Below are 27098 nucleotides of genomic sequence, written 5' to 3' on the forward strand. Positions count from 1 at the left end.
GAGAGAGAGAGAGACAGAGAGAAAGAGAGAGACAGAGACAGAGAGAGACAGAGAGAGACAGAGAGAGACAGAGACAGAGAGAGACAGAGAGAGAGGAATGAAGGAGAATATGAGTGTGTACTGATTAGTGTACAAGAAAAGCCCTTAGCACAGAGGATGGAAGATGACATCTTCTCCCAAAGAAAGAGCTCAATGGAATGTTCTGGAAGTCTCCCTTTATCTATGGAAAATATACTTCCATAGATGCTCCAAACCATGGAATAATGCCAAACCAAATGTATGTAGTGTCTTCCTATGTGTATAGACCCTTAATAAATTTTAATTTATAAATTATGAGAGATTATTAGCAACAGCTAATAGCAAAAGTAATCTTATTTTTTAAAATGATTTCATTTTATTATTCTGTATATATGGGTGTTTTGTCTGTTTGTATGTCTGCACAGCACATGTATGCAGTGACCCCAGAGATATCAGAAAAGGCCATCAGATCCTCTGGGACTGGAGTTATACATGGTTGTGGGCACGGGGTCAGACCCAGGTCCTTTGGAAGAGCAACCAATGCTGTTAACCTCTGAACCGTTTCACAAGCCCAATTTTAGTGATACGCTGTAATAAGTTGTTCTCTCTCAGAACAACTTCTTGTTCTGTGCTCCCCATTCTTAGGATGTGGAGTGGCATTGTCTCTGTGCTGAAAGGAGGAGAAGATGGAGACACCGTGACCTAGCAATAGAGTCCTGTGCGAGGGTTACTGGATCACGGAGGCTGCAGTGTCCCTAGCTGATCATGGAGATCCAGGACCAGTGATTAATGACAAGACCACATTTGCAGCATGAATACCTGGGATGACTGACATTCTCAGCCAAGGGAGCTCAGGGCGGCATAAGATCCAGACTATTATGAGTTGGTAACTGATGGAATTTTTGCTTTAAAGTTTTTGGAACATGGCTGACCATGAGTGACCAACACTAGAGCAGGAGACTTCACCATGCATTAGTTGTAGCCAGAGTGTGTATAGAACATGTGTTCCTTGACTCCATCCCACCTATGAAACTACAGCTAATAGTCAATACCATTGTAGACCTCAGCACGTCTGTGAGCTTTGACAAATCTCAGTTGGTCCAGATGGTTTTCCATGCACCTCATGAAAGGTAAAATGGATGACCTGGATTCTAAAAGGCAGTTTAGCAGTATGGTCTGTTGTTGTTTTGGGTTCTTTTCTTTTTCCTTTTTTCTTCCTTTTAAACTAGATTTATTGTTTTTTCATGAAAGTTTTATTTCCAAGCATTCAATCCAATGAAATAATTAAGGATATAATGCAAAGATGTTGGCCACAAAGGTTGACTACAGTGCTGTTTACAAAATGTTAAAAAGGAAATTATTTAAACAATAGCAATAGATAAAATAACTATATATACATATATCACGTTACTGACATTTATAGAAATGCTATTTAGGCACCACAGACATAACAGCAGGTAAGTAATGAAACGTTTGTTAGTGTACTATTGAGAAAAAAAATGTTACAGAACCAAAGATGCACAGTGTAAACACATTTTAATATATGAAGGGATTTTTAGGAATAATAAGAGCTTTTAAAGTGATTCACTGGGTGGTAGATTACTGGAATTTAAAATGTTCTTTTATCTGTGCCTTGATTTAAAAAAAAAAGGTACATATGTTGTTTTTCTCCCCACCCCCACCCCCCATACAGCTGAGAACAGTCACAGGCTCCTTCTGAGCTGGGTTTATTCATACATTTTATTTGTTTGTGATATTGTCTCACTGTATTACCCTGGACAACTTGGAAATCACTGTGTAGACCAGGTTGAACCTTAAACCATACCCAGCTTGAAAACATATTTTGGCCAACATGTGGACTGTGATTTTAAGAAAAGTCACTTTGACTTAGCAGAGAGTGCAGTTTTCTTGCAAATCTTCCCTGAACAAAATGAAGACCTTCAATTTATTAGGACACTTATGAGCTCTCTTCCTATTCCCACCCTGGTCCCATTTCCATTCCCATGAGGCTACAACTCAGGGGAGACAAGTTCCCTGAATTACAGATATTCCTATGCTGCCAAGTGATGCAAGCACGTGTTAATAAGGACTCACACTGTTTGTAGACACTCAAACTCTCCAGCTCTGAAATATTATCCCTAATCTTCTGCTTTAAAGAGAGACATTCAGAAGACATAGCTTTCCATCACTTGTTGCTTACCCTGGCTAGTTCACTTTTTTTTTCGGGAACTTCCGGGAAAGGGATGCCTAGCTGAGAACTGCTCAGTGTTTGACGGGAACGTTAGCCATTAAGCAGGAAGCAGTTGAAACCTCAGCAAAAATTCACTCCCACCAGAAAATCAAAGTCCCACCAGCTGGGACCCCTGGCAACCTCTTGGACTCTTCCCTTTGTAGCAAGAAGGCCTCTGTCTGTCCCAACCCATGGACTGGGTTTAGTCAGCAAGGCAAGGCATTGGGTTTTTTCCTCATTAATCATCCTGTGACATTTTCATGGTACTGCAACTCATTTATCCCGTGCCTAAAAACACAACTTCAGAATATGGGCAATGGTAAAAAATATGGTTGCATAAAACACTGTACAAAAAAACCTATTATCTTGTGTGCTAGTTTAAAAACCAGTTCTAAAAGTGTAAATACATAAATTCAGGACGACTTCATGGTGAACACAGAGGCAAGTCATTACAGAACTTGGGCTGGCACACTGGCCCATCCTGTCACCTCTGAAAGAACAGTGGTGGGAGAGTCTTGACCCACAAATAAACCCCATGCCATGACACACTGTGAAGCACAAGAGATGACCCTGCCTTTTCAGGTCCCGGGTTTCGAATATGGCCATTTCCAGGGTTTCTCTCAGTTCTGAAGCTGAGCGGTCTTCAGGGGTCGTTGAGCATTGCCTCTGTTACTGTGAGGGAGGGAAGAGCAATGGCTAGCGCTCTTTTGTGACTCCTCTTCCTCCCATACCCCTGCTGGCCCAACAAGCTGTTGTTTCCTTGTATACTTTTCTTCTTCCTTTTCTTGTATCACTGTGATCACTGTGTAATTTCTGAGAAAATCTCATTTTGACAATCTCTGTATCCTCCAATGTATGATGTACCTTTGTGACTCCTGAGGAAGAAATCTTAAAGACAGCTACTCCCATTATTCTCCAATTTGAAAAGCTCTCCCCTGGGCACTAAATGTCAATTCAGAGAATTCTGCATTTGTTATCATGTCTAACCTAGCCAATAGAAATCTAAGCCATAATTTGAAACAGAGTGATTCTTGCCTGGAGACAGTGGGCTCATAAATATATAGCTTGATTTTTTCCTATAATTTAAGAAGATATTAGGATTTTTAACATATTTTGGAGTATTTCATTCAGTGTCTAAATTGAATATACAAGATTGGGCTGATGTGTGTGCTTGCAGATCTTGCATTTTTAATTGTAGATAGGATATTTTTAATTGAATAATAATTTTAACTGTAGCTGCTGTGAAATAAGTCAGGTTATTACCTTGTAAAAGATTTTACAAATCAAATACTTGTATGTTTAATTTTAATTAGTCTAATTTATAGACTCTGAAATATGTCATTCCTTCTTTGTATATATGAAATATTTTCTTGTAGTAAATATTTAATCTCAATTGGGGGTTTCTACCCCACTTTTGATCATTCAGGTCTCAGATAAAAGACACACAATGTTTATATTTATAATAAGCCTTTATAGTACTAGATTTAGGTAGATATCTACCCTCTATGCTATCAGAATTTACTTCCTCATCAATAACTCCAAGTTATAATTTGCCACATTCCATCTAGGAAGCTCTCCTACCTCATAATATCTTGTCCCCTCTCCATCTTCCCTCTCTCTTCTTCCGCGTGATCTCCTGCCTCCCACCCCAAGCCCAGAAACCAAAAGCCCCCATCTATCTCTCTTCTACCCAGCTATAGGCTGTAGGCATCTTTATTCACCAATCAGGGATAACTTGGGATGCAAGATTACATAGGGTCACCTGAGTCTACTGCAGATTCTCTTGTGCCTGGGAGCAATCAGACCTTGGAAGCCAGTATTTAGCATTGCAATACATAGCAAAAGACCAAACCTCAGCAATATCTGCCTGTTCTCTGCAGTAAGTACAGAAAATTCAACCCAGACAAGTACAGAAGAAGCCACTAACTGCTTGCCCATAGCCTGTTCTTTCTGTTTTTCTTGTAGAGCAGACTTTAAGTCTGTAGAGTAAAGGTGTCTAGTGGAAAGCCTGCTTGCTCTCCCCTCCCTGGCCGTCAGCAATGACCAACACAGAATTTAGGAAACATCTTCAGTGAGAGCTGACTGGGCTATATCCTTCTTTCTTGATTCAAGAACTTGTATCAAGTTCTTTCTTGTCCCTTTCTGAGCTCTACATTATTGTGAGATGATGGAGACAGTGTAGCTCACATTATATTCTTCATTCAAGAGAAATGATCAAGAAAGAGAAAGCTCATTTTTCTCACAACTTAAGCAGAGTCTTACATTTGCTTGTTGTCCTGATGGCCCATTTAGGGCTGCATTCAACCCATAACTGAGACATGTGAAATGAGGTGTCGCTGGGTTCTCTGTGTGGTCATGTAACCTACCCCAGGGCCCTGGTCTTTGGTATCCTCAATGGGTCTCTCAAACAACACAATTACTTCTGTAACAGTGGAAGAAGGACGGATGGATGCTTTCTCAAGCCATAATGCCCTCTCACCACATTTGCCAGTTTCTTGAATCATTGTAGTCACTAGAAGTATAGTTAAACTAAATGCTTGGTTTGTAAAGTTTTATAAACAATGATCTGGCCATCAGATTTGTTTACAGTAAATTAAGTGGAAAGCTGAAAGTGATATCATTAATCCAAATTAGATATCAAAATATATTTCTTTTAGCTTTCCAAAGCAATGTCTTAACAACATGCAGTAAAAATTTCCTTTCTCATTACCTTTCTCCATGTGGCTCTCCAAGAGGATCAAATCAAAAGTTAGCAAACAAACTGTTTCAAACCCACAGCAACTGTATTTTCCAATATAGCTTGCTGATGTAGCAGAGAACATTGTTTCTGAACATAAAGTTGTATAATACATTAGAGCTAAATGAAATTTAAAACGACTTGTGATAAACCCTGAAAATGTAATGCTTTAAAATAGGAATGTCAGCAGGCTGCCTATTATGTAACGTAATACTAGCGTTCTGAGTTGAGATGGGTGAGTTACAGGAGCAATGACAAAAGTGCCGTTGTCTTCCCTCTGCTATGAGGGAGCATGTAAAGGTGATTGATTTTGAAGTGTTTGACTGCAGAGGCATGTTGGGACACATGTTCTGAAAATATTCAGAAGGCCCTCGGTTAGCTTTGGGCAAGGCAACTTCTTGCAGAAAGCGTTACTGAATTTTCAGAATACCTCTTAGCCTTTCTACAGAAAGTCTGATCATGTTGATCCTTTAAACCACAGGGAACGTCCTTAGAGAGTGAACTGGGGAAAGAGTTTCAGGGACTGGGGCTCATCTAACTGGGCTGGGGACAGCTGAGACTGGGTGGAACATGGTGGTGGAATAGAAAGGTAGAGTGATTCCACCATGTGCATGGCCTCAGCTGGACACTGACTTGGTGTGGACCACATTACTGTGTCTCTTGCAGTTGGGCACATGGGAGACTAATGGGAAAAGGTAGTTGATGCATCCAGCTGAGTGCTGTAATCTGCCCCAAGTTTTCAGTACATGCCCATCAGTGTTGGGTCAGAGCTAATCCTTGGAGGAAGGAGGAGAGTGCTGAGATTTTCATCTTACCCCTTTGTTCATTTTAGGGAGGAGTTAACACTACGTTGTGCCTTTGAAGAAGTTATGTGTGGGGTCAGCATCAATGCTGAAATGGAGAAATGGGAGAAATGGGTTTGTGTATAGTAAGAGCTTTGAGCAAGCTCAGGATCTTGTCCTAGACTTTGGGTGCAGACTTGTTACTGTAGCCCACTTGAGACTGTTTCCCACTTGCTACTGAAGGTCTTCAAGAAATGAGCAAAGCCTCAGGCACTTGGCACCCTGTTGACAGCCACTCATGTCCTCATCCTAGGTCTTCTGGAAAGAGTATCTCAGCATCTCAGAGTAACAGGATCCAGTGGCCATGGTCCTTCCGTTACAAATGAGGCCAGGCAAGGAAAAGCGACACAGACTGAGAGTCAAAGTTCCCTGTGTGCAGGCCGTGCAAATGGTGGTGCCAGCCACTAAACAGCATTGCATGTTCTAGAAAGCTACCCTGCTGGTCTCCCAATCAAGTTTTTATCCAGCCACAGAAGGATATTCATTTTTTTCTGCAAATTCAAGTTGTCAGAAGCCACCTATCCCTCCTCAAAATGTCAGTATTTATGAGTTTTTCCACTGTGGTCCCTCAGTTTCTTAGGAGTGATGTCTTCATCTCTCATGTAAGAGGATTCTGAGAGTACCCTCCACCTTAGATTGAGAGTAAGAGAAAGGTGGGGGGAGGGGCACTCTTTGTTCATGACCAGACTTTGTTCCCAGCCTTTAACTTAAAGCCCTCTCTCCGCAGAGCCTCCGTATGGCTGAGCTTCAAGCCTGGTGGGTTTTTCTGGAAAATAAATCATTCTTGTCTCACCAGAGATGGAAAAGGGTGGTTGGCTAGCTGCCCTGAGTAGGGTAGATCTGATACCTTCCCAGGGTTTGGGACAGGGGGACCACATGCTGCCTTCTCTGTATTCTTGATCCGTGTGCCTGTTTCCCAAGAATGTTGACTCAGGTCGCAGCTATTTTCAGCATAAACTTTTCTAATCTTTCCTATCTAGTGGGCTCTGGAAGGAAGCAGAGCTCCCCACACGTCTTCTCACTGCAGGGAGAGCCTAGGCTGAGTGTGGATCTTTGTTTATTGGTTCACTTGCTCCTTTATGCGATGTTAAGGATCTTAGCCTTCAGCAGTACAGGGAAGGAAGTCTCAGCTCATACGGACTAGGAGTTGCCATCCGTGAAGATCACACCAGAAGCTCGGGCACTGCCAAGAGCCTTCAGAAAAGAAAACAACAACAAAAAGAATCATCTCACGTTTTGTGTTATTACGGAAAATTAACCTCACAGCATGGCTCACGATCATATTTATGAACATGTTTTGAGAATGAAGCGTACTGCAATGCAGTCCAAGGGTGAAAATCAGGGTGTTTTTCCTTTGGATCCCAGCACTCACAGGTGGGAGCCACAGGCATCCCTGTGAGTGTTTGTGTTTTCAGCTTCATAAGCAGCAAGGGAAAGCTGTCCTCCAAGTGTGTTCACACTGGGAACAAATGTTTGCTAAGACTTAACGTATGGGGGATGTTTGCAGTAAAAGCGTCCAAAGTAAAAAGAAAGCTCTTCAAAATCCTAAGAATTAAAATTAAGTGAATTTACACATTTATTTTGCCAAGAACTATTTTTTTTCACAAAAACATAAATACACAAGCTTGTCAGTAACTTTTCCCCAACACCTGATATATTTTTGTTACCACTGCATTAGTCCTTGTATAATTGTTACCAAAGGGATTCATCTAATACAATATTCAGAGTTGATGGTTGATTTACATAACTTTAAGCTATGAAGGATGGGACAGTAAAATTTTTATGTTTGCCACCCCAACAGTAGTGAAGGGTTATTGATTGAGTCTTTATTTTGAGGCAACCTCAGATCCACCTTGAACTAACATGATGAGCACGGCAGTAACAGGGACTTCAATGTAAATCGTTCTCTCTGCCTCCTTATTCTGGAGACATTAGATTCTGGCTTTCTTACAGGTTTGGTAATAAATGCCCTGCCTCTAGGCACAGTCTTAAGAGTGTCAAAGCTCCATTTGCCATTTCAGCTCCATCATATCGACCTAATTCTGTATTCAGCTGATGGCTGCTTGCCTACTAATGAATCCTGGCCAGGCTATGTATCCTCTACAGTCTTTTTTAAAGATATATTTATTTATATTTACTTTATTTATATGAATGTTTTGCCTGTATGTATATAAATGCAACATGTGCATGTGTGGTGCCCATAGAGGCCAGAAAAGGTTGTTAGATACCCTGGAACTGGAATTACAGACAGTAGAAAGTACCAGTGTGGGTGCTAGAGACTGGCCCCACCTCCTCTGCAAGAGCCGCAGTGCTCTTATCCACTGAGTCATCTCTCCAGCCCCTCGTCAGTTGGCTTGATCACCTTCCTACCCTATGTACTTTTCTGTGGGAACTAAAGGGGGCTGCAGGGGAAAGAGGGGGGAGGAGAATAGCCCAGGTCAGGCCAGAGTTCCTCCTATGCTCTGGGCAGGCAGCCTCGGGAGGGCTACCAGATGCTTTCCACTAGGCCAAGGGTGGACATCTAAGCCACTGACCTCACTCAACAGGGGGTGGACAACGGGCAGCCCCCGACCAGGCCCCCCAGTGCTACACCCTGTAGCCCTGGGGTTAAGGGAGAGAGGGCATAGGGAGAGAGGTCCCCACACAGGCGAGAGTCTGGGGCCTTGATGAACAAAGACAGCCTATGGTTTTAGAGCTTTATTATAGAGAGGTAGGGAGAAAGAGAGAAGGTGGAAAGAGAGAGAGACTGGCCATGGCCAAGAGGAGAGAAATGGGAAAGGAGAGAGAGAGAAGAAAGGCTAGAGAGGAAGAAGAAGAGAGTGAGAGTAAGAAGAGTGTAAGAGAGGAGAGTAAGAGGAGAGGAGAGGGGAAAAAGAGGAGTAAGAACAAGAGAGCAAGAGAGCGAGGTGGGGCCAAACAACCCCTCTTATGGTATGCTGTTATCTTTACTGTTGCTAGGTAACTGGGGAGGAGTCTAGCCTGAAGGTCAGAAGCTTGGGACATTGCCTATGTGACTACTAGTCATGCTTCTCCTGAGGGGGATCTGGGGGCAGTAACTTCAGGAGCCAGAGTTCCAGGAGACATGAGAGAACTCCTTCTGTCCCATGTAGGTGAATTATCACCACTGGGTCCTGGGGTTCAGACCTCAGCTCGACTGGAGACCAGACTGTCTTTGTATATCCCAATGCTCCACATTTTTCCATTTCAATGTACATCTCAATTTTGTCTATACATGCTTGAACAAAAACTGGAGACTACAAATAGGGTCATGGGCCTCATCTCTTGTACATATTTCACTCTGGGACAATGTCTCCTGGCTTAGAACCAAGAGAAGCACTTGTTTCATTTGTGTTTTGAATTTGTTTTCTTGTCTGGACAAACTGATGATTTAAGAACTATAGAAAAACCTAAAATGAGCTTTTCAAGTTCTCTATAAAATAAAATATAAAGGGATTTAGGTTTGAAACCTCTGTATAGCCAGCAAAGGCTAAGAGATAAAGAAGGGGAGAGCTAAGCAGTATTTTTCTCTCTGTTCTAATCATTATCTAAGATGCCTAGCTTAACATGTCACCCACACACTGTCTATTGATCCGTCTCTCAGGCTTGTGCACAGGCATCTCATGATCTTCTTGTGTATCTCCTGCTTTTTAAAGAGCCTTTGGCTTTAAATAGTTAGACTTAGTGGTAGGGACCCTCAGCGTCTTTTCCCCATGGCCCTTTCCCTCTGTCGTTGGAGAGGAAAGCATTCTTAATTTCTCCGTCTGCGTTGATGACAGGAACAGCCAGCTGCAGGGTCACTCGGGGCTGGCAGACCTGAATTCAGAACTTGAGTCCCCAGACAGTCCAGCTCCTGTTCTGCAGTCTGGTGGGCCAGGGCAGCAGAGAAGGTTAAAGGGTAACGAATTCCTCTAGGTCGCTATAAGAACTACATTCCAAGTGGATTCACAGCACAAATCCATGTATTTGAGGGGGGATGGACAAGTGGGGGAGGGGTAGACACGTACAGTTACACAAGCACAGTCATCTAAGGAGCTTTCCTGGGTGTTCTCAAAGCCATATCTAATTGCAGCTGCTAGCAAGAGGATCTCCATGCAGTGTACAGTTCTTTAGAGCTTGGAGCATTCTTGTTCCAAGGATACCCTTCCCACTCTGCTCAGCACTACTGTACAATTACAGCTGGCCCATGTCAGCGTCCTTCCTGATCAAAGTACAGATGATGTTTTCCAAATATCTCCATTCCAGACTTTTCAACCTAGGGGAGCAAAGGAATGAGGTTGGAAAAGTCTAGCCTGGAAACCACATCAGAGGACGGTTGTGGAAAAGGAAACTTGGCCCCGTTTAAACCTTGCTTAAAGCAGCAAAATCGCTCCATTGAAATGTAGGGTCTTGATTGCACAGCTCAGAAGGAGGCCCCCTGTCTATGCTCCAATAGATGATTTTGGTGAATCTTAAAGGCAATGCCATTGCTGTCTGCTAATCAAGGGCCAGAACCAGCCCACACACATCTGTCTCTCTCTCTCTCATGTTGCTTGTTATGAAAAAGGGGAAAAAAAACCCTCAGAAAAAAAGAAAAAAAAAACCCTCAGCTTTTTAAATGAAGTCACTACCACTACAGAAAACATGAACAAATGGAGGTGGGTCCCAGATAGTTTCATTCCCTATAAACCCGTTTCTATCTTCCTCCCACAGTAGATGTGATGACCTCCCCCGTAATTTTTAGACTTTAAAATATAACCATGTTTGTCTTGCCATATCACCTCTTAAAGGAAGAAATCTGTCTCCATTTAGCTTATTCCCTGAAGTAAATGGGACAGGGATGGAGAAGTGGGGCTACTGGTGTTTTGCCATTCAGACCAGCTCCCATTGTCCTTGAGAACTAAATATACAATTAACTGTATTCAACAATGACTATTGTACATACTGAATAATAGTTCTAAAATAGAAATAGTCACTATTATTGAGGGGAATTTGCCTTTGTAAGGGACACATTTCACAAGGCCTATGGTAAAGATACTCAGTCCATAGTCTCATACCCTGTCCATAGTAAGTACTCTTTCTGGATGTCAGTAGAGGCTTAAGTGAAATTAAACATTTACCTAGGGAGTTTGTTTGTTTTGAAAACAGTTGCTTCAGAAAGGCATTTTGGAGCTGACCTAAGCTTAACTAATCATGTACAATTATTTGCCTATGTCCATAATTTTGACAGTGTGACTCATTAGCTCAGACCTTGCTTTCCACCCCATGAAGGAACAGATGCATTGGCTAAAGCCAATCGTTTCTGTGCAAACTCTGTTCTCAGTGGGAAAGTATGTTGGGGATGCTTGCTTTTGTACAATGGGATGACTTCGACCTTTGCCTACATTTCTTGATGGATAATGACAATCACTGGTAAAGAATTGGGAGATGCTTCACTTACTGACTTCACTCTTGGGCCTCACAAGCCCCCACCGGACCTGAGATTGATTACTGCAACAAGTCACGAGGGTTCTTGTTGCTCCGCTGCCCTCCCCTTTGGATGACAGTTTGTAGGAAATACACAGAGCTTTTGCTTCTGACTGCGTTTTTAAAGTACTTTCTGGGTATGCACAGGAAAATACTTTCAATTCAAGAGAAAACAGCCATGAGTGTGTTCCTTCTTTGCTTGTAACTGAACAAACCAGCTCCCAGCAACAAAGGTGCACCTTTGACGTCTTGCCGGGGTTGTGTTTCGTAGCTAAACATGACATTTAGGAAATGTCAGCTGTGAATGACTTTTTAAAGAATGATTGTAAAGTCTGGTTGGATATTCCTACAATTTCAGACTTACAAGAACTTGACAAACAAGTTTCCCGTCGACATAATAAAAGGCTGCCCCCTCCCTCTCAGTGCTGATAACCCTTTCATCTTTCTTGCTTCCCTTTCCACATCTCCCTGTGGCAGCGCTCCACTGTCAGCCCTGGAGCTCTGCTATGCAGACTCTGGTAGGGAAAGTCAGCATTTCTTGTAAATAGCTATGGAAAGTAGACATAGTTAAAGGGTGCCCTCGGGTATAGGTCCTAGGTAAGAGCAGGTATGGACTGCCAGGGTCTCTTTTCCTAACATGTTGTAATTCTTTTGGACTTAAAAATAACTTTCTATAAAAAACCAGGTGTTCATGAAAGAGAAAAAGAAAAAAATCCCCCTTTCATTGAGGTGTTCATATTCACTGGGTCATGCTAATGACCACACCTACACACACAGACACATGCCTGACCACATATCAGTACATAGGTTCATCAGTTTATATGTTCATTGTTTATAAAAGATTTTTCCATGGGTATTTGGTCTTTGTTGTTACTTTACAAATGATGAAAATGGTGCTCAGAGAACATGATATATGCCAGTTGCTAAAAGCAAGCCTGGAAGCTCCAGCTTTAAATCCTAAACTGTGGCCTGCTTCCGTGCACTGCATTGTGCAGCCATTGTGCCTCTTTAAACAGAGAAGCAAACACACTTGCACATGACTGACAAACAGAATATAACTCAGGGAATCTCAAGCCATGTCCAGCTCTAATGGTCGGCAATCTTACAAGATCCTTGTATATGAAAGGTTGGGAATTAGACGAGTGTTGGGCAGAGTTCTTCCTTTATTTCTAGTTCTTTAGACTGAGATTATTGTATGAACCTACACAACACACTAAAACTTGTCTATTAGACTTCCCACCGTAGGGCTGGGGAGACGGCTCAGTGGTTAAGAGTACTTGCTGTACAAGCACAGGGAGCTGGAGTTGAGTCCCAGGCACCCAGTTAAAAGCTGATCATAGTTGTCGGTGCCTGTGAATCCATCATGGAGGGGGGCGATGTTAGGATGACTGGCACCGGTGGATGCTGGGAGGTTCCTGGCCTGCTAGCCTAGCCAAACCACTAAGCTTCAGGGGTTAGGACACTGACTCAGGGGGGATGAGCTGGGGAATGGCAGAGGAGGATACACACTGTTCCTTTCTGGTCTCTGCATGTGTGTGCATCGGAATGCTACCCCCCACACCCCACACATGAGGACACACATTGCCTGCACACATGCATCACACACACACACACACACACACACACGAGTGTTCCTATTTATATTCCTATTTACAGACTGACTTAAGCCCACACTAACAGGGTATTTATACCTGTGATTTTGAATGACTCACCCAGTTTTTTTCTTGGTAAGCGAGCGTTTCTTATCAATGATGTTTTATTGGAATTCCATACCAGAAAGCAAAGCTCATTAAATATCTTCACGTGGTAGCCTTTCTGATGAGAGTCTAGGTAGCATAGTTCTGAAAGTGATAGCGTGCAGCCAAGCCCACTGCGCACGCGCATTGCGTAGGTCTGTTTAAGGAGTAGTGATGGCATCACACACTGCCCTGAAGACAACAAGAGAGCAATGGCAACATCAGAGGGGATGTAGAAGCACCATAGCCTGAGATAGAAAATTCTCACATCACTTTCCATAAATCCAGAAGTAAAAATGGTTGCCAAAAAAAAAGGTGTTAAGAATTATACGTTTTTAGCTTAGAAAGAGGGGAAAAAATAAATGATCACTAACATTACCTTTTTTTCCCCTCCCAAAGTATAGAAACTGTTTCCATTATCTGAGGCTATGATGCATGCTCTGAATGAGATGAAGTGAGGGAAATGGAATTATACAAGTGAATGATAAATTTGTTATCAACTGACTTAATAGAGATAAAAATCTGAATGCCTCTTGATAAAGAACTTGCAGAGCCTTAATAATCGTGAAATTGTCATCGTCTAGGATGTAGAAGAATTTTGTTATGATAAAAAAAAAACTATTGCATCGTGCCCACCTTCACAGATGCCTAACTTCATGAGTTTCATCTTCAGTTTGGGTTGGGCTTCTCTCAGCCATGTACTTATCCGTCTGATCTGCCTCTCGGGAGAGACCACTGCAGCCCAAATGGCGCTTCTTCACACTAGCAATAGGACCGAGATTTGGGTTCTGCTGCAGTCTGTCACATAACTGGCTGGCTAAGAGAACTACTGAGAAGTAAGGCCACACCCACCATCATGAAAAGCTGTCCTGACACATGGGCACTGGCAGGAGTTTGGAGGGTCAGGCCCGAAGCTCTGCGTCTCCCTGTCTTTGGAGACAAGCAGGAGTTACAAAGACCAATGATTTCTGCCTTTGGGGGGGAAAACATAGTGAAAAGAAAGCAATTATTCACATCATGTGCTTTTTGTTATTCTTGTCAAATGCCCATTTTCCTTAGTTGAAACAAGATTTGAAAAGACAACCCAGGATCAAATTCCCCTCTCCACGATTCAGCTCTCCCTAGTTAGGCGTCAAAACACAGTGGTATTTTATGTGGCAAGAACAAGAAAAGCTATTCTCATTTCACATCGACTGAATATAGCAACTAGGTTTAGATCCGTTCTCATATAAGTAGACCATCTGAATACTCTCTGGGAAACGTCTCTGGGGCTTGAAGTCTCCGCGGTTACTTTAGAGCATGGGTGGACGTCTCCTGGTATTTTGGAGATGTCACCCTGAAGGATGACAAACAAGGTCAATCCATTTGTAGCTGAAGGCACCAAAACACAGTTGCTTAACCGCTGACACAGAAACAACCCTGCCCTCACGTGGAGCAGTGTTGCTGCCAGTTGCCAAGCACTCTGGCGACACTGGTGTCCTGAGAGCCTCACAAGCCCACTAAGCGAATGAGCGGTGTGGTCTGGATTAAATCAGATCTGCCTCCAAGTGAAGCGGTGGCGATAGCCAGCAGGCCAGACGGCAGGTGTATTTTCTGCAGAACTCTATTTGGAAAGTAAGCTTTGGTCAGATGGAGACCATTTGCAGAATAAGTCGCTGAAGAATCTAGCACACAGCATCTGAAAACTAAAGTGTACAGGCACAGGCCCATTGTGTGACTGCACCAATCAGCCTCTCGATGGGAAGGCCTGGGTTTCCTTAGCTGCAGCACACTTATGACCTAATGTTCTCAGTCCAGCTCAGCATTACCCAGTCAGGTTACCCCACAGATAAACCTCAAGCCAGAAAGTACTATGAAGGTCACATACAGGAAAAATCTGACTGAACTGGCTCACAGATTTCCTCCTGGTCTTTATCTGGTAGGTGATTAGAATATTTGCTTACACTCAGAAACCCAGCACACAGTCATAGCACACACACAAAGGGAATGGCCCTCCCACCCTGCTTTCAAGGCAGAACAGCATCAAAATTGCTCCTTCCAGCAAACCTTGAGAATGTGTCCCATCTCCTGTATTAAAGACTTGATCTTTGGGAGGCAGGGCAAACTCCAAGCTTTTAAGAAGGGACAAAGAAACATCAGCTCATACTGAGATTACTTGTCATAGAAAACCAGGATAGACACTTCCAGAACTCACTTAGGTTGTGATTTTAGCACAGGGTAGGATCATCTGGCATCTGAGACAGCCTCTGCCTTCATCCTTGGCTGGCTAGCAAACCCTTGTTGGGTCCATTAGTGGATTCCCACGTCCACACTTTCTTCACTTGATGCTTTATCTAGTAGACTTCTGAGCCACGCTAATCAAACCAAACCTTTCTCTCCACAATGCGTATTGATTTCCATCTGATCTTTATAAAATATTGACCTGATTTTGCTTTTAACTTTAAATGTCCAGTGAATCCCTATTGTCCTAGAGCAAAACCAACCTGAGATTTCTCTGTTTCAGTTTTGCTCTACAGGATGAAACCAAATTCCACTCTCTTCCAGTCACTGACTTTGTTGCCTGTTATTCTCCAGCACATTAGTGGCCTTGGCAGTGATGGAAGCCAGGCTCTATCCAATACCTGTCCATAGGTCTGCTCTTGAACAAGGTGTTTCAGAATGAGTCTCCCCTGGAATGTCTTCCCTCTTTCCTTCTGTCTCTGTAAGCCCAGCCCATTCAGCTGCTACTGACTGTTGCACACTCTAGATCAGACAGTGCATCTGCCACTCAAGTGCAAGCTGCTTGGCAGTGCGCAGGGACGGGCTCAAGGCATGGCATGGCCTGATGCCCCTTCAGTGCCTCTCTGGACTACTCTAATCCTCAGAAGTTCCTCGCTCAGCTTCTGCAGCACATTTATAGTCTGGACCAGAGGCCTCCCGGATAAGTGTAAGAAAATCAGTGGTCTGCCATAAGAATACACCAGCACGTACACTGGCACTTTTCAATTTCTATTTGAATAATCTTATAAAGTATCAGACATGTTCATACTGAAATATGTATTTGACATTTATAAATGACATGTACATAGTGGCCCCTCCATTCTGTGGGTTTGACCAGCTGTGGATCAAAAATAACCAGAAAAAAAAGCCTGCTGAAATTGTATACATTTCTTTTTCTTTTGGTCTTATTCTCCAAATAATACAGTGTAATAATTTTCTACATAGCATTTATGTTTGTTATGTGGTTTAGCTAATCTAGATGATTTAATGTATATCAAAAACTCAATATCTTATATGCAAATACCAAATTATTTTATATAAGGAACTTGAGAATTCATAGATTTTGGTATCCTGGGATGACTAACTCACTGATACTGAATCACTGGAACATACTGAATGATTCTCTCTCTCTCTCTCTCTCTCTCTCTCTCTCTCTCTCTCTCTCTCTTTTGTGTGTGTGTGTGTGTGTGTGTGTGTGTGTGTGTGTGTGTGTATTCCATGTGCAATCACCATAATTAGTGGAGCAAATGGTCGAAAACTGCGGAGCCTCAATGTCAGAACCATTTCATTGGAGTTTCAGGGAGTCTCACACCATCCATGAATGAGAAATTATTTAGCGATGTCCACACAGTGGAGAAAGCAGGCGAGAGGAGACCAGAGTCCCAGTTTTGTGCCTGGCAGATGCTTTACTAGAAGATGTGGCTTCAGAGCAGGGTGGTCCTAAAGTCCCTTCCCAGAGGGGGACATAAGCAGCCTCTATCCCTCCCCCTAAGCCCTAACAGTAAACCAAGGCGTGACTCTACCTAAGTTCTTCCAGGGGAACCAATGATGACTCTACCTGAACTCTGTCAGGGGAACCGATGATGAAGTTTATTGAATGAACTTCCTTACAAAGCATAGGTGAGGGGTTATTACAGGAGTGTAGGTGCACCTCCCCTGAAAGGCCACACCTACAGAACCCATCAGAGATGATGGCTTCCCATATCCCTGATGTGGGAGCACATGAATGGAGTTTCCTTCCAAGTCTTCTGCAGTCTATATACTGTAGCCGTTCCCCCAGGCCCTGTGCTGTTAAGGGTTAAGGGCAACCAGATGTGAACAGTTAGCGAGCTCAGGTGAGATATTCTCTTACGAGGTAGTTCTGCTTCATCAAAAAAACCGACTCTCTAAGACGGTGGTGGTTGCTTGGTGTAGAGAACAGTCATACACAACATGGGGCCAGGAAGATTTGCAAAGACTTTATTTACCCTTGCACTGGGCAGATGAGTCGTGGACACAGAGGCCAATCACACCCCCTTTCTACTTCTTTGTCCCTGAGCAGGTTCAGAACCTGTACCTCCCAAACTACTTTAAGGCCAAGAACAAGTGAGACAGGCTCAGGCTCAGGCTTTGCTGTCAAAATAAGAAGTGATTTAGTGGAGCGTGTCCAGTTTATCTTTTCAAACACACCTATGAATTAAGCAGGAGCAATTGGTAGCTGGAACTCAGCAGTACCCCAGTGATGTGCTTTCTTTCCTGGTAAGTAATCCTGCTCTGCTTCGCTTTCATTGCATTCAAATATATTTGCCCCAAACAAAGGACACTATTTCTCTTCTCAAAAGAACTAACAGAATGTACAAAGCCCAGGGTTAGAACCAACAGACTTGTGTTCAGCGAAGATCTATCCATTCTGAAGCCTGAGACTCCTGCTATTTGATGCCCCCCGGTGTGTGTGTGTGTGTGTGTGTGTGTGTGTGTGTGTGTGTGTGTGTGCATACAGGCACATGAGCACATGTATGCATGCCTGTGAACACCCCTGTCTATATGTATGCCTGTCTTCAACAGGGCATAACTGTTAATCATTATTTGAACACACATTCTGAAGACCCTCCCTAGCTCCATCCCTATCCTATTCCTGCCCATGTATACACATCTAGACACAAATATGTACCTACTGTCTCCACCATTGCACTCTGCAGACTCTGGCAGTGTAGAATGGACATGGTCACATGAAACAAAATGCAGAGAAACAGAACCCTTGTTTCTAGATACTGGAAAGCAAAAGCAGATGCAGTGTGGGGGAGGGGGAGAGGAACCGGGATAAGAGAAGGAGGGTGACAGGGTGAGAGAAGATTTAAAACAAGAAGCCCAGGCCCCTACATGAAAAAGCTTTCCTGAGGCCACCTGCCCTCTCAGGAAAGAGCTCCACTGTTGTAGAAAATGAAAATCTATCCAGTTAAAAATATCTACAGAGGACTCAGTAGCTGAAGTGATGAAGTATGGGGTCAGAGAACTTACTCCGTGTTACACTATTTCCTTACCACTGTGGAAGAGATGGTTCACCACCACGCTTTGTAGGGAGTAGGAATACTCACTTCATAACCCAGCAAGCCAGTCCTCTGCCATCACATGACTGTTTGGGGATATGCATTTCTCTGTATTGTCTCTGATTTTTCACACCCTGCTTTCATGGTGGAAATTAAATACAGGGATTACTTGATGTTTACCGTGGGTCTCTGTATATTTATCCCAAAGATTTAGCTTTTCAAAAGACTCTAATGGTAATTCAAAAATCAGTACCTTGCCATATAATCCATATAATCTCTTCAGAGTGTCTAGATGTGTATATACAGACATTGAGGGCATCCAGCCTTGTCCAAAGACTCGTGAATGCTGGAAATCCAAGGAAACTGGTGTGGGAAATTTTGGAGTTAAATATTGCTTGGGATATTGATTTTGGTTTCTGTAACAGAAGATCAGAGAAACAGAAACCTTAGTCTAAAAACAAGTGAGCTGGTCTCTCTATAGTATAATAGGCCAGGCGCTCGATGGGGACAGCCCCGTGGCGATTGGGGCTCAGACTTACAGTTTTGTCAGCTGCTGACCTCACTTTCTGGCTTCCATTTCAAAACCTTGCCTCACATCACTGCAGGGGAAGACCTAAAAGAAGTGGGATGCCCTTCTAAAGGTGCCCGGAACCCTGCAAATCACTTCAGCTCATGTTCCCTTGGCCATCACATGCTGCCTGCCCTGTTGGGGTCGCATGGGGACTGGGAACTATGGTTTTGTCCTGGGTAATGCCTTCTAGTTGTTGATAAGCCAAACCAGATTCTATTCCATGGAGAAGAAGAAAGAGGGATAGAGCAATTAGGGGTTGAGGAGGAAAGAAGACATTGAAAGCCTGGGTCTCTGCACAGAAGGCAAGAATAAATATTGGGACAAAAGGTCACTCTGCTTGCAGCTTTGCTGGCTGGGCAATGAAGCATGTTTTGACTGCAAGTTCAGTGAAGGGACTTAAAAACAGAGCAGCAGATGCCTTAGGATCTAAAGTAGGCGTTACAAATGTGTGTGTCTCAGCTCTCTACGCTTGTGACAAGATAGCCTCTTTCCCCATTTAAAAAAAAAAAAAGATCTGAGGAGCTAGGTTAGTCCACCTGCAAAGTGCTTGAGTGTAAGAGTAAGGATCGGAGTTCAAGCCCTAACTCCCCACATGTGAAAACCCAGTCAAGGCAGTGTGAGTTTATAATCCTATTGATGAGATGGAGACCGAGACGGGATTCCTGAGGCTTACTGGCCAGCCAGCCTAGCTAATTAGTGAGCCCCAGGTCCCACCAAAAGACCCTGTGTGGACCTAGATTTTCAAAACCTACTTTTAATAAAGATTCTTAAATGGTTTAACCTCTGTTCTGGCCCACCACCCACCAGAAAGGTTATTAGGGTATAGGAGTAGTGGACCTGTTTAGAGATAGTTCTTTGAAGCAAATCCAATTTTCGTTGTCAGGATCTATTCTAGTAGACCAGTTCAGTAGTGTCGGGATAGAAAACTTGTCAGCAGCAGTGCCATGACCCAGGAGAAACAGCCAGGCCTCCGCCGAATCGGCACAAGTCAGCAGGAGCAACCAGGACCAGCAGGGATGCAGTGAAGAGGAAGCATCATCGCAGAGCTAGCTATGCAAGCCCCCATCACAGTCCGTTGAGTCTATTTATACTCCCTCCAAACATCACATGTCCTGCCGTGGGTCTTTCCTCAGCCAAACACAATGTGAGTCTGTCTTGGCAAAACTCCACATAACTGTATCAGCTGACATCACTCTGCCAATTGGCCCAAGTCTGCAGAAGTGGCAAGAAGCTGCCAGAACACAACCAGAAGTTTTTGGGTGTGTTTCTTTCTGTGAAGTCACGACAAAAGATGACCATTAGGGAATGGCAAGGCGTACCAATGCCACCCAGTGTGTCCACCTTCTTAACATCACGCATCCATTCACCTGTGTTTGCTTTAGCAAAACATCCTTTCCCCTGTGTTTGCTTCAGGAAAACACTCCTTCACATGTCTGCCCCACCAAAACATTATTTGGCACAACTGACATTTTCCAAAGAACACATAGGTTTCCACTTCAACCCTGTCTTGAATCAAGAAACAAATAATTTAGAGGAAAAAAAGAAGAAGAAGAAGAAAAGGGATGGCTCCTGAGAAATGACCCCTGAGGTTGCTGCCCACATTGGCACATAAGCATTCACATGTGCACACACAGGGGTGGGGCGGGCAGGGGGATTCCCGCAGGTACCTATTGCTACTATACAGTCAAATCAAAATAGAGTTTCCAGGTGACATTTTGAGACTCACTAAGTTCTGTTTAAAACTAAGGTCCCATCTTCATGTGTGATTCCAGGCCATACTAACCTTGCTGCCCCTTGACCCATACCCTCCTCTGAGTCTAGGCTCCACTTCCATGAAAGGGACTGTAAACAGACTTGAGGCTCATCATGATCACAATTAAGCTTTCAGTGCTGGTGAATGAAAAACTTGTGGTTAAAAAAAAAATGTGCTACTGCTCCTCACACCGTATTGTGAATTGTGCATCTCTTTAAGGAATGTCTGCTCTAGGAAAATAACCATAAAAAGACCCTCTGCTTCCTCCAGTGCTGTAGAAGCCCCATCTGGGGACTGTGTTTGTTTACTTGATTAGCCAAGCGCTATTCCTCATTAATGTCTACATTCATTGTCTTCAGTTATTTTTCTGCTTCCCATCTCACCCAGACAAGACCAACCTGGATTTTGACAGTCGGGCTGATTTTTATCTGTTTAAGCTGCTGGAAGCAAAAATCTGATTTTTCCCCTTACTTTGGTTATTAGGAAAAGCAATAAAAGCAGGATGTAATTGGATCAAGGATATCTATGATTTTAGCTAGGAACAAGTTAATATATAGCTCCACCTTCATACCGGGTTAATTTCAGAATCTAAGAAGTATTAAAAGTTCCATGTACAAGTGTGATTCTGAGCTGGCCATTTACTTGATGTACAAATGCTAGTATTTGAGCACTGTGGAAATAATCTAATAGTGGCTGCTGGCAGGAGTTGAGTGGTTAATACAGACCTTTTCTTCCCTAGGTCCTGTGGTCAGAGCTGCAAGCCCTGGTGAGTCCCGCTGCATCTACATGGCTGGAACACAGGAAACCGGAGCTTCGGCGAGCAAGTAAATAATCTCCGCTCACTTTGGTGTACCGTTCCATTCAGATAGATTATGTGTTCTGAACAGGAGTGGTGCTGTCCCCAAGGAAATAAAAACTGGTAGGGAATAGAAAAACCAGCCATTGTCATTAAGGTTGGAGAGAGGCCGTCGGAGATGCAGTGTGATGGGTTCGAAGGGAGAAGAAAGATGGAGTCATAGGCTAAGGGCAGTAGCAGGTAGAGGCTTGAACATAGGAAAGCTATGGTTCCTTAGGGAAGGGACTGTGAGCTTCTGGATGTTTCAACTGATTTGTGACAGCTTCCCTAGGGAATGTACATCTCCAGTTCTCTGTCCTGCTCTGTGCAACCAGACTGAGTCATGTCTCCAGTGTGTTGTGGACACTGGGTAGAGTAGCTCACAGAAGTGCTGGAGGAGAGAGCGAGGTGTTCCTATGTGCAGAGTCTGAGCATGAGCACGCATCGGGGCTGCTGGTGGTGTCAGTGCTCTAGTTAGGTCTTATATTGGCCTTGACACTTCAAAGGAACTTTGCAGATCTCTTCTCAGATCTCTGCATGTTCTGTTGATTTTGTAATTTCCAGAATACATTTTTCTGGAAAGTTCCTTGCGACACCTCCCATGTACTTTTATAAATGTGTTTGCAAAGCAATTGTCCTTTTCCATTTGGAGAAGTTTCTGGCAATGTGTTGGGGTGTATGGAGAGGTTGTGGATGGATGAAGCAGAGGTGTGAAGAATTCGTCTGTAAGGACCCAGGTAAGGGAGCAGAGTTCCCAGGGGAGGCTGCCCTTTCAGAGCAGGAGTTACTAAGCCAAGACCTGGCTGGCTAAGAAAAATAAACTGTGAATTTTTCTATTAAATGATGGGAAGTTCTTGTAACTCAGAGAGTCTCTGAAAAAGGAAATGATTCACAGCCTTAAATCCATTGACTTACCTGTGGCCAGTGGTGTCTTTGAAGCACAACCTGGGGCAAATGAGCTGAAGGTCACAGAACTGTCTCTGCTGAGTCACATTTATACAACTTTGTACCATCAGAAAAAGAAGCCAGCACTACAGGCTCTCTACTGCCCTAATGCTAATACTGTGTGAGTTTACATGCCATCTTCTAATCTTTGAAGCAATGTGAGACAGCGGGAGATAGGACTTCCCTTATCTGCAGCCAATAAGGGCTCATGGAAGGTGGTACCACTGCAGGCCAGGCTGGAGCAGCAGTCCAGCAGTGTGCAGAGTTGCTGCTGATCAACAGCCTGTGCAGGACCTTCCAGTCCAAAGACAAGTGTTGAACAGTCCTCCATACACTGGACTCTCTGAGCTCAGAAATGTCTAGACTAATAGTTTTGATATAGGTGCTAATGGGAAACAAACAGAAACCTTATTGGCTAACCTTAGAGAATGTGTCCCTTTTCCTTTGTCACCTATCCCACTCAGTGGCAAAGTCAAGGCCCAGCTTAGAAGTGATGGCCACCCAGAACTCTCCTTGGCCTCCTAGGCTTGGCTCTCTCTGTACTTCCATTCAAATGCTCTAAGAAAGCATTGTGCTTGCTCAGTAGGAGCTTCCCCCAAGTGGGTTCTGTGCCCTACTGGTGGTAATCCTCACCTGCATTTGTACTTAGCACAGGCTTTGTTCTTAGCACCGGCTTGCCTGGAGGGCTGGGGGATGCTTGGTAAAATCTCCCTGAATGAGTAAATCAGGGACAGAAGACACAGGCTCAGTTCCTGGTTCTGTTATTTGCCCACCATCTCACTGTGTGATTTTTTTTAAAAAAAATAGCTTCCTTAACTGAGACACTTGGGGTCCAAGTTTTCTCGTTTGTAAAAAGAAAAGTTTGAGAAGGGCCAAATATTCTTTTCAGGAAATATTGAAATGCTAATATTATAAATAGAATATGTAATGCTAATGTAACTCATTACCTGTCCAGACTCATAAGTCAAAGGTTATCTCCTACAGACTATAAATTGGGAGCATTGTTACGGATTTTATTTCTCCACCATGAATTGATTCTTTCAATCCACCTACTCACAGCCATTGATGACTGCAGACTCACACCTATTTATGTGTTTATTATTCTGTCCTTGGCCCACGACTTTCTTTCCTACAAGATGCTCTCTACATTTCTTCTAACAGGAGGCAGCTGAGCACAGCAATGCATTCTGCTACATCCATGTTTTGTATGAATGTTTATCTTTATTATTAATTTTTATCAAAGGAAGCTAATGAGAGTTTTTTCTACACTAAGATTTCTCAGGTGATTATAATTCAATGAACTATGATATAAGAACAGTGTTAAAAATTCGACAACTATTAGTCATTCGTGAACCTGCATTATTAATACACATAATTAACTATGTGGAATAGTTACTATGGGAATAAAAGGACGAGAGCTTACAGATAGCTTGATAGTAGTGAACATGTGACTGTCAGTTGTGAATAGTCACAACGGCTCACGCATGGTGTCTGCTAACTCCAGAGTAGAGGAGTCTAAAAGACTAGATTTGAATCCCACATTTTAGAGCTTGTTCTGTCTGGTAGTCCTAAAGACATTACCCTAGGAACCAGAATCTTATCATGTTCTAGCACTTCTCACTAGTAAATCAAATCAAATACTTAGCTGTTTCATTAATACTTTACATATAATTAGTTAAAGATGTAATTGGCCAAGAATTCTTAAAAGGTATAATTAATTAGTCTTAAAAGTTTCCCTGTATTTTGTGTCAATTGTGACAAATTAAAGATTTAAAAATAAACTAAAATTATTTTTTAATCTTAGTGCAAAGTCTTTCGTTTTTGAACCATGTTATTGCTATGTGTTCAGGCTGGCCTTGAACTCCTGTTCCATTTGCTTCACCCTCCTTGGTAGCTGTAAATGCACTCAGGCCCATGCTGCCATGACAAGCTACGTCACTGCAAAATCTCAGTATTTCTGAAATGATAGTATTGGAAGATAAACAGTAGTATTCTAAATAAACTCACTACATATAAAACTTAGTTTATATTTAATTAACTGTTTTTGTTGCCTAGTGGAGAATTTCTTTTATCTTTGGACAAAACTCTGTTGGCACAGCTACTATGCTAACAAGAAGTGATTTGGGGGGCCCTCCCCCGTTACTTCATGACATGTTGCTTGTTTAGCAGTCATCAAAAAGCTGTCTCACCCTGCTGACTCAGCAAAGCGCACTTCCGGGTCAGAGCCTGTGACCTCCAGCGGACAGAGCACATTCTGCTAACAGCACAGCCAAGGAAACAGAAAAGACAAATGGATTTATTGTTTTTCTGCAATCAAATCACAGCCAATAAAAAATGATTTGATGACTCAGGTACTTGGTAGAAAAACCTTGATGAAAAGCTAGGCCTTCCAAGAAAAAAGGAGAGCTCGGTTTTGTCTTTATCTCGTATTAAAAACAGACTACTGCCATATCCAGGGATCCATCCCATAATCAGCCTCCAAACGCTGACACCATTGCATACACTAGCAAGATTTTGCTGCAAGGTCCCTGATATAGCTGTCTCTTGTGAGACTATGCCGGGGCCTAGCAAACACAGAAGTGGATGCTCACAGTCAGCTATTGGATGGATCACAGGACCCTTAAAGAAGGAGCTAGAGAAAGTAACCAAGGAGCTAAAGGGATCTGCAACCCTATAGGGGGAACAACATTATGAACTAACCAGTACCCCGGAGCTCTTGACTCTAGCTGCATTTGTATCAAAAGATGGCCTAGTCGGCCATCACTAGAAAGAGAGACCCATTGGACTTGCAAACTTTATATGCCCCAGTACAGGGGAACGCCAGGGCCAAAAAGTGGGAGTGGGTGGGTAGGGGATTCGGGGGAGGGTATGGGGGACTTTGGGATAGCATTGGAAATGTAATTGAGGAAAATACCTAATAAAATATATATATATATAAAAATGACTGCCATAGAACTTTAAAAAAAAAGAAAAAGAAAAGAAAAAGAAAAAGAAAACAGACTGCAGTGTCCTGTGAAGGAGCTTCTGTGTTTGGTTATTTTAGGTAAATTACTAAAAGTAGGCTAAGGAAATTAAGAAAGTAATGTTTATATTTATGTGCCCTCGTCTTCAAAAGGAATTCCTTTCTTCCTTTTTTATTTTATTTCGACGTGAGGTCTCCTGTAGCTCGAGCTTGCATGGAACTCTATGTAATGGAGGCTGCCCTGACATCCTGAAGGTCCTGTCTCACCTGGGTGCTAGGATCACAGAGGGTAGGATGCTTGGCTGCTGAGTCCTATTTTTATGCTGTGTATAGAAATGTACAGTTTGAGCTCCGATCCTGAAAGGTAATAGCAGCATCAATGATCGACAGGATGATATTGCAAATTTGGCTCTATTCTTTCAAAAGGTTACTTATTTCAATTATTCAAGTAAATGATTTTTAATTGGTAGAGATGATGAGGAATGTGAGTTAGGAATAATGTGTTCCTTTTTCTATTATCCCTGAGTCTTAAATTTACTATACTTAGTTTGATAATTTTAAAATACATAGCAAAACTATTGCCATTATCAAAATACTGAGAAACCTGGATTTAATTAATCTCTATTGAAGTACAAGGTCAGTTGACAATCGAGTTTGTAATGGTCCAAAGAGAAGACACTGGACAAATGCAATGGGTTGTTCACAAGAAACAGCGATTCACACCTGCCTCAGAGAGTTGAGGACCCAGAAGCCAAGAGACTTGTTGAAGTAAAAAGGAAGAAAAAATCACCACGCCCAGAACCGCCCTTCATGCTTAGTAAATGCTCAATAAGAGGTTTTGAGTGAATAAACGAACTTTAGACTCTTCAGCCATACCAAGCATTGGAGAATTTACTTCTTGATATAGCATACAAAAATGGCAAAGGGGTAATAAGTCAGAGTAATGAAAGACTTAAGCTACTTGGACACCTGCTCCAAGTCTTATTCCTGTTTAAATGAAAACAGGGTCCCAGATACCAATTTGCCTCTCTGACATTTTCATCTCTAGGAAAGGAAAGGAAATGAAGGAAGCTGCTATTTGGATCTAATTTTAACCAAAAAAAGATTGGCTGGTAGAGGAAGTTTTATCCATTTATTCAATAAATACGCACTGGGTGTCTAGCCATCAGTTTAGCTTTTAGCTTTTGTGATAACCATGAACCAGATGATGGATACAGCCCAAGTGTTTCAGAGAAGCAGGAGATAGGCTCTTAGAGCTTGAAAGGCTAAAAGAGAAATAGAAACTCAGCCCCTAATATTCAGATTAAGCCCTTCTGTACTCCCCAGAACTTCCTCAAACGTGTCCTGACAAATCCAGCATTGTGCTGCACGCAATTGTTCTTGTTCCCATCCTGTTCCCTGCGGAACTTTAAGCTTCAAACAGCAACACTGTATCTATTACCAGTTTGTTGCTTCCTTGACAAATACAACAGAAAGTACAGCGGAAACCCTTAAGTTATATGGTATAAAACCAATCAAGAAACAACAATGAGCCTTTGATGCTATACGCATGAGGTCTGTTCCAGTCATCAGAGATGACTCATACCCTCACACCGTATGCACACTAGAAGTTTAGCATTCTGTGATTCTTTGAATGAGCAGAATTCAAGCTATGGTCATTTAGAAGAAGAAGAAGAAGAAGAAGAAGAAGAAGAAGAAGAAGAAGAAGAAGAAGAAGAAGAAGAAGAAGAAGAAGAAGAAGA

At 42.8% G+C, this 27098-nt stretch overlaps 1 protein-coding gene across 9 annotated transcripts in view; it reads left to right on the forward strand.

The window, feature by feature from the left end:
* Nucleotides 1-27098, forward strand: part of Spats2l (spermatogenesis associated serine rich 2 like) — a 179756-nt gene that overhangs the window by 36053 nt on the left and 116605 nt on the right. For 4 of the 9 annotated variants that reach the window (XM_029481286.1, XM_029481254.1, XM_029481241.1 and 1 more), the window contains one exon: nucleotides 21354-21438. In XM_029481286.1, the coding sequence (XP_029337146.1) occupies nucleotides 21401-21438 (38 nt within the window). In that variant the 5' untranslated portion in view covers nucleotides 21354-21400. Of the gene's footprint in view, nucleotides 1-663; nucleotides 905-971; nucleotides 1149-21353; nucleotides 21439-27098 lie in introns of those variants that run through there. The other 5 variants (XM_029481224.1, XM_029481233.1, XM_029481229.1 and 2 more) reach the window with 3 other exon arrangements.

Source organism: Mus caroli, chromosome 1 (genome assembly GCF_900094665.2).
Source record: "Mus caroli chromosome 1, CAROLI_EIJ_v1.1, whole genome shotgun sequence".
NCBI lineage: Eukaryota > Metazoa > Chordata > Mammalia > Rodentia > Muridae > Mus > Mus caroli.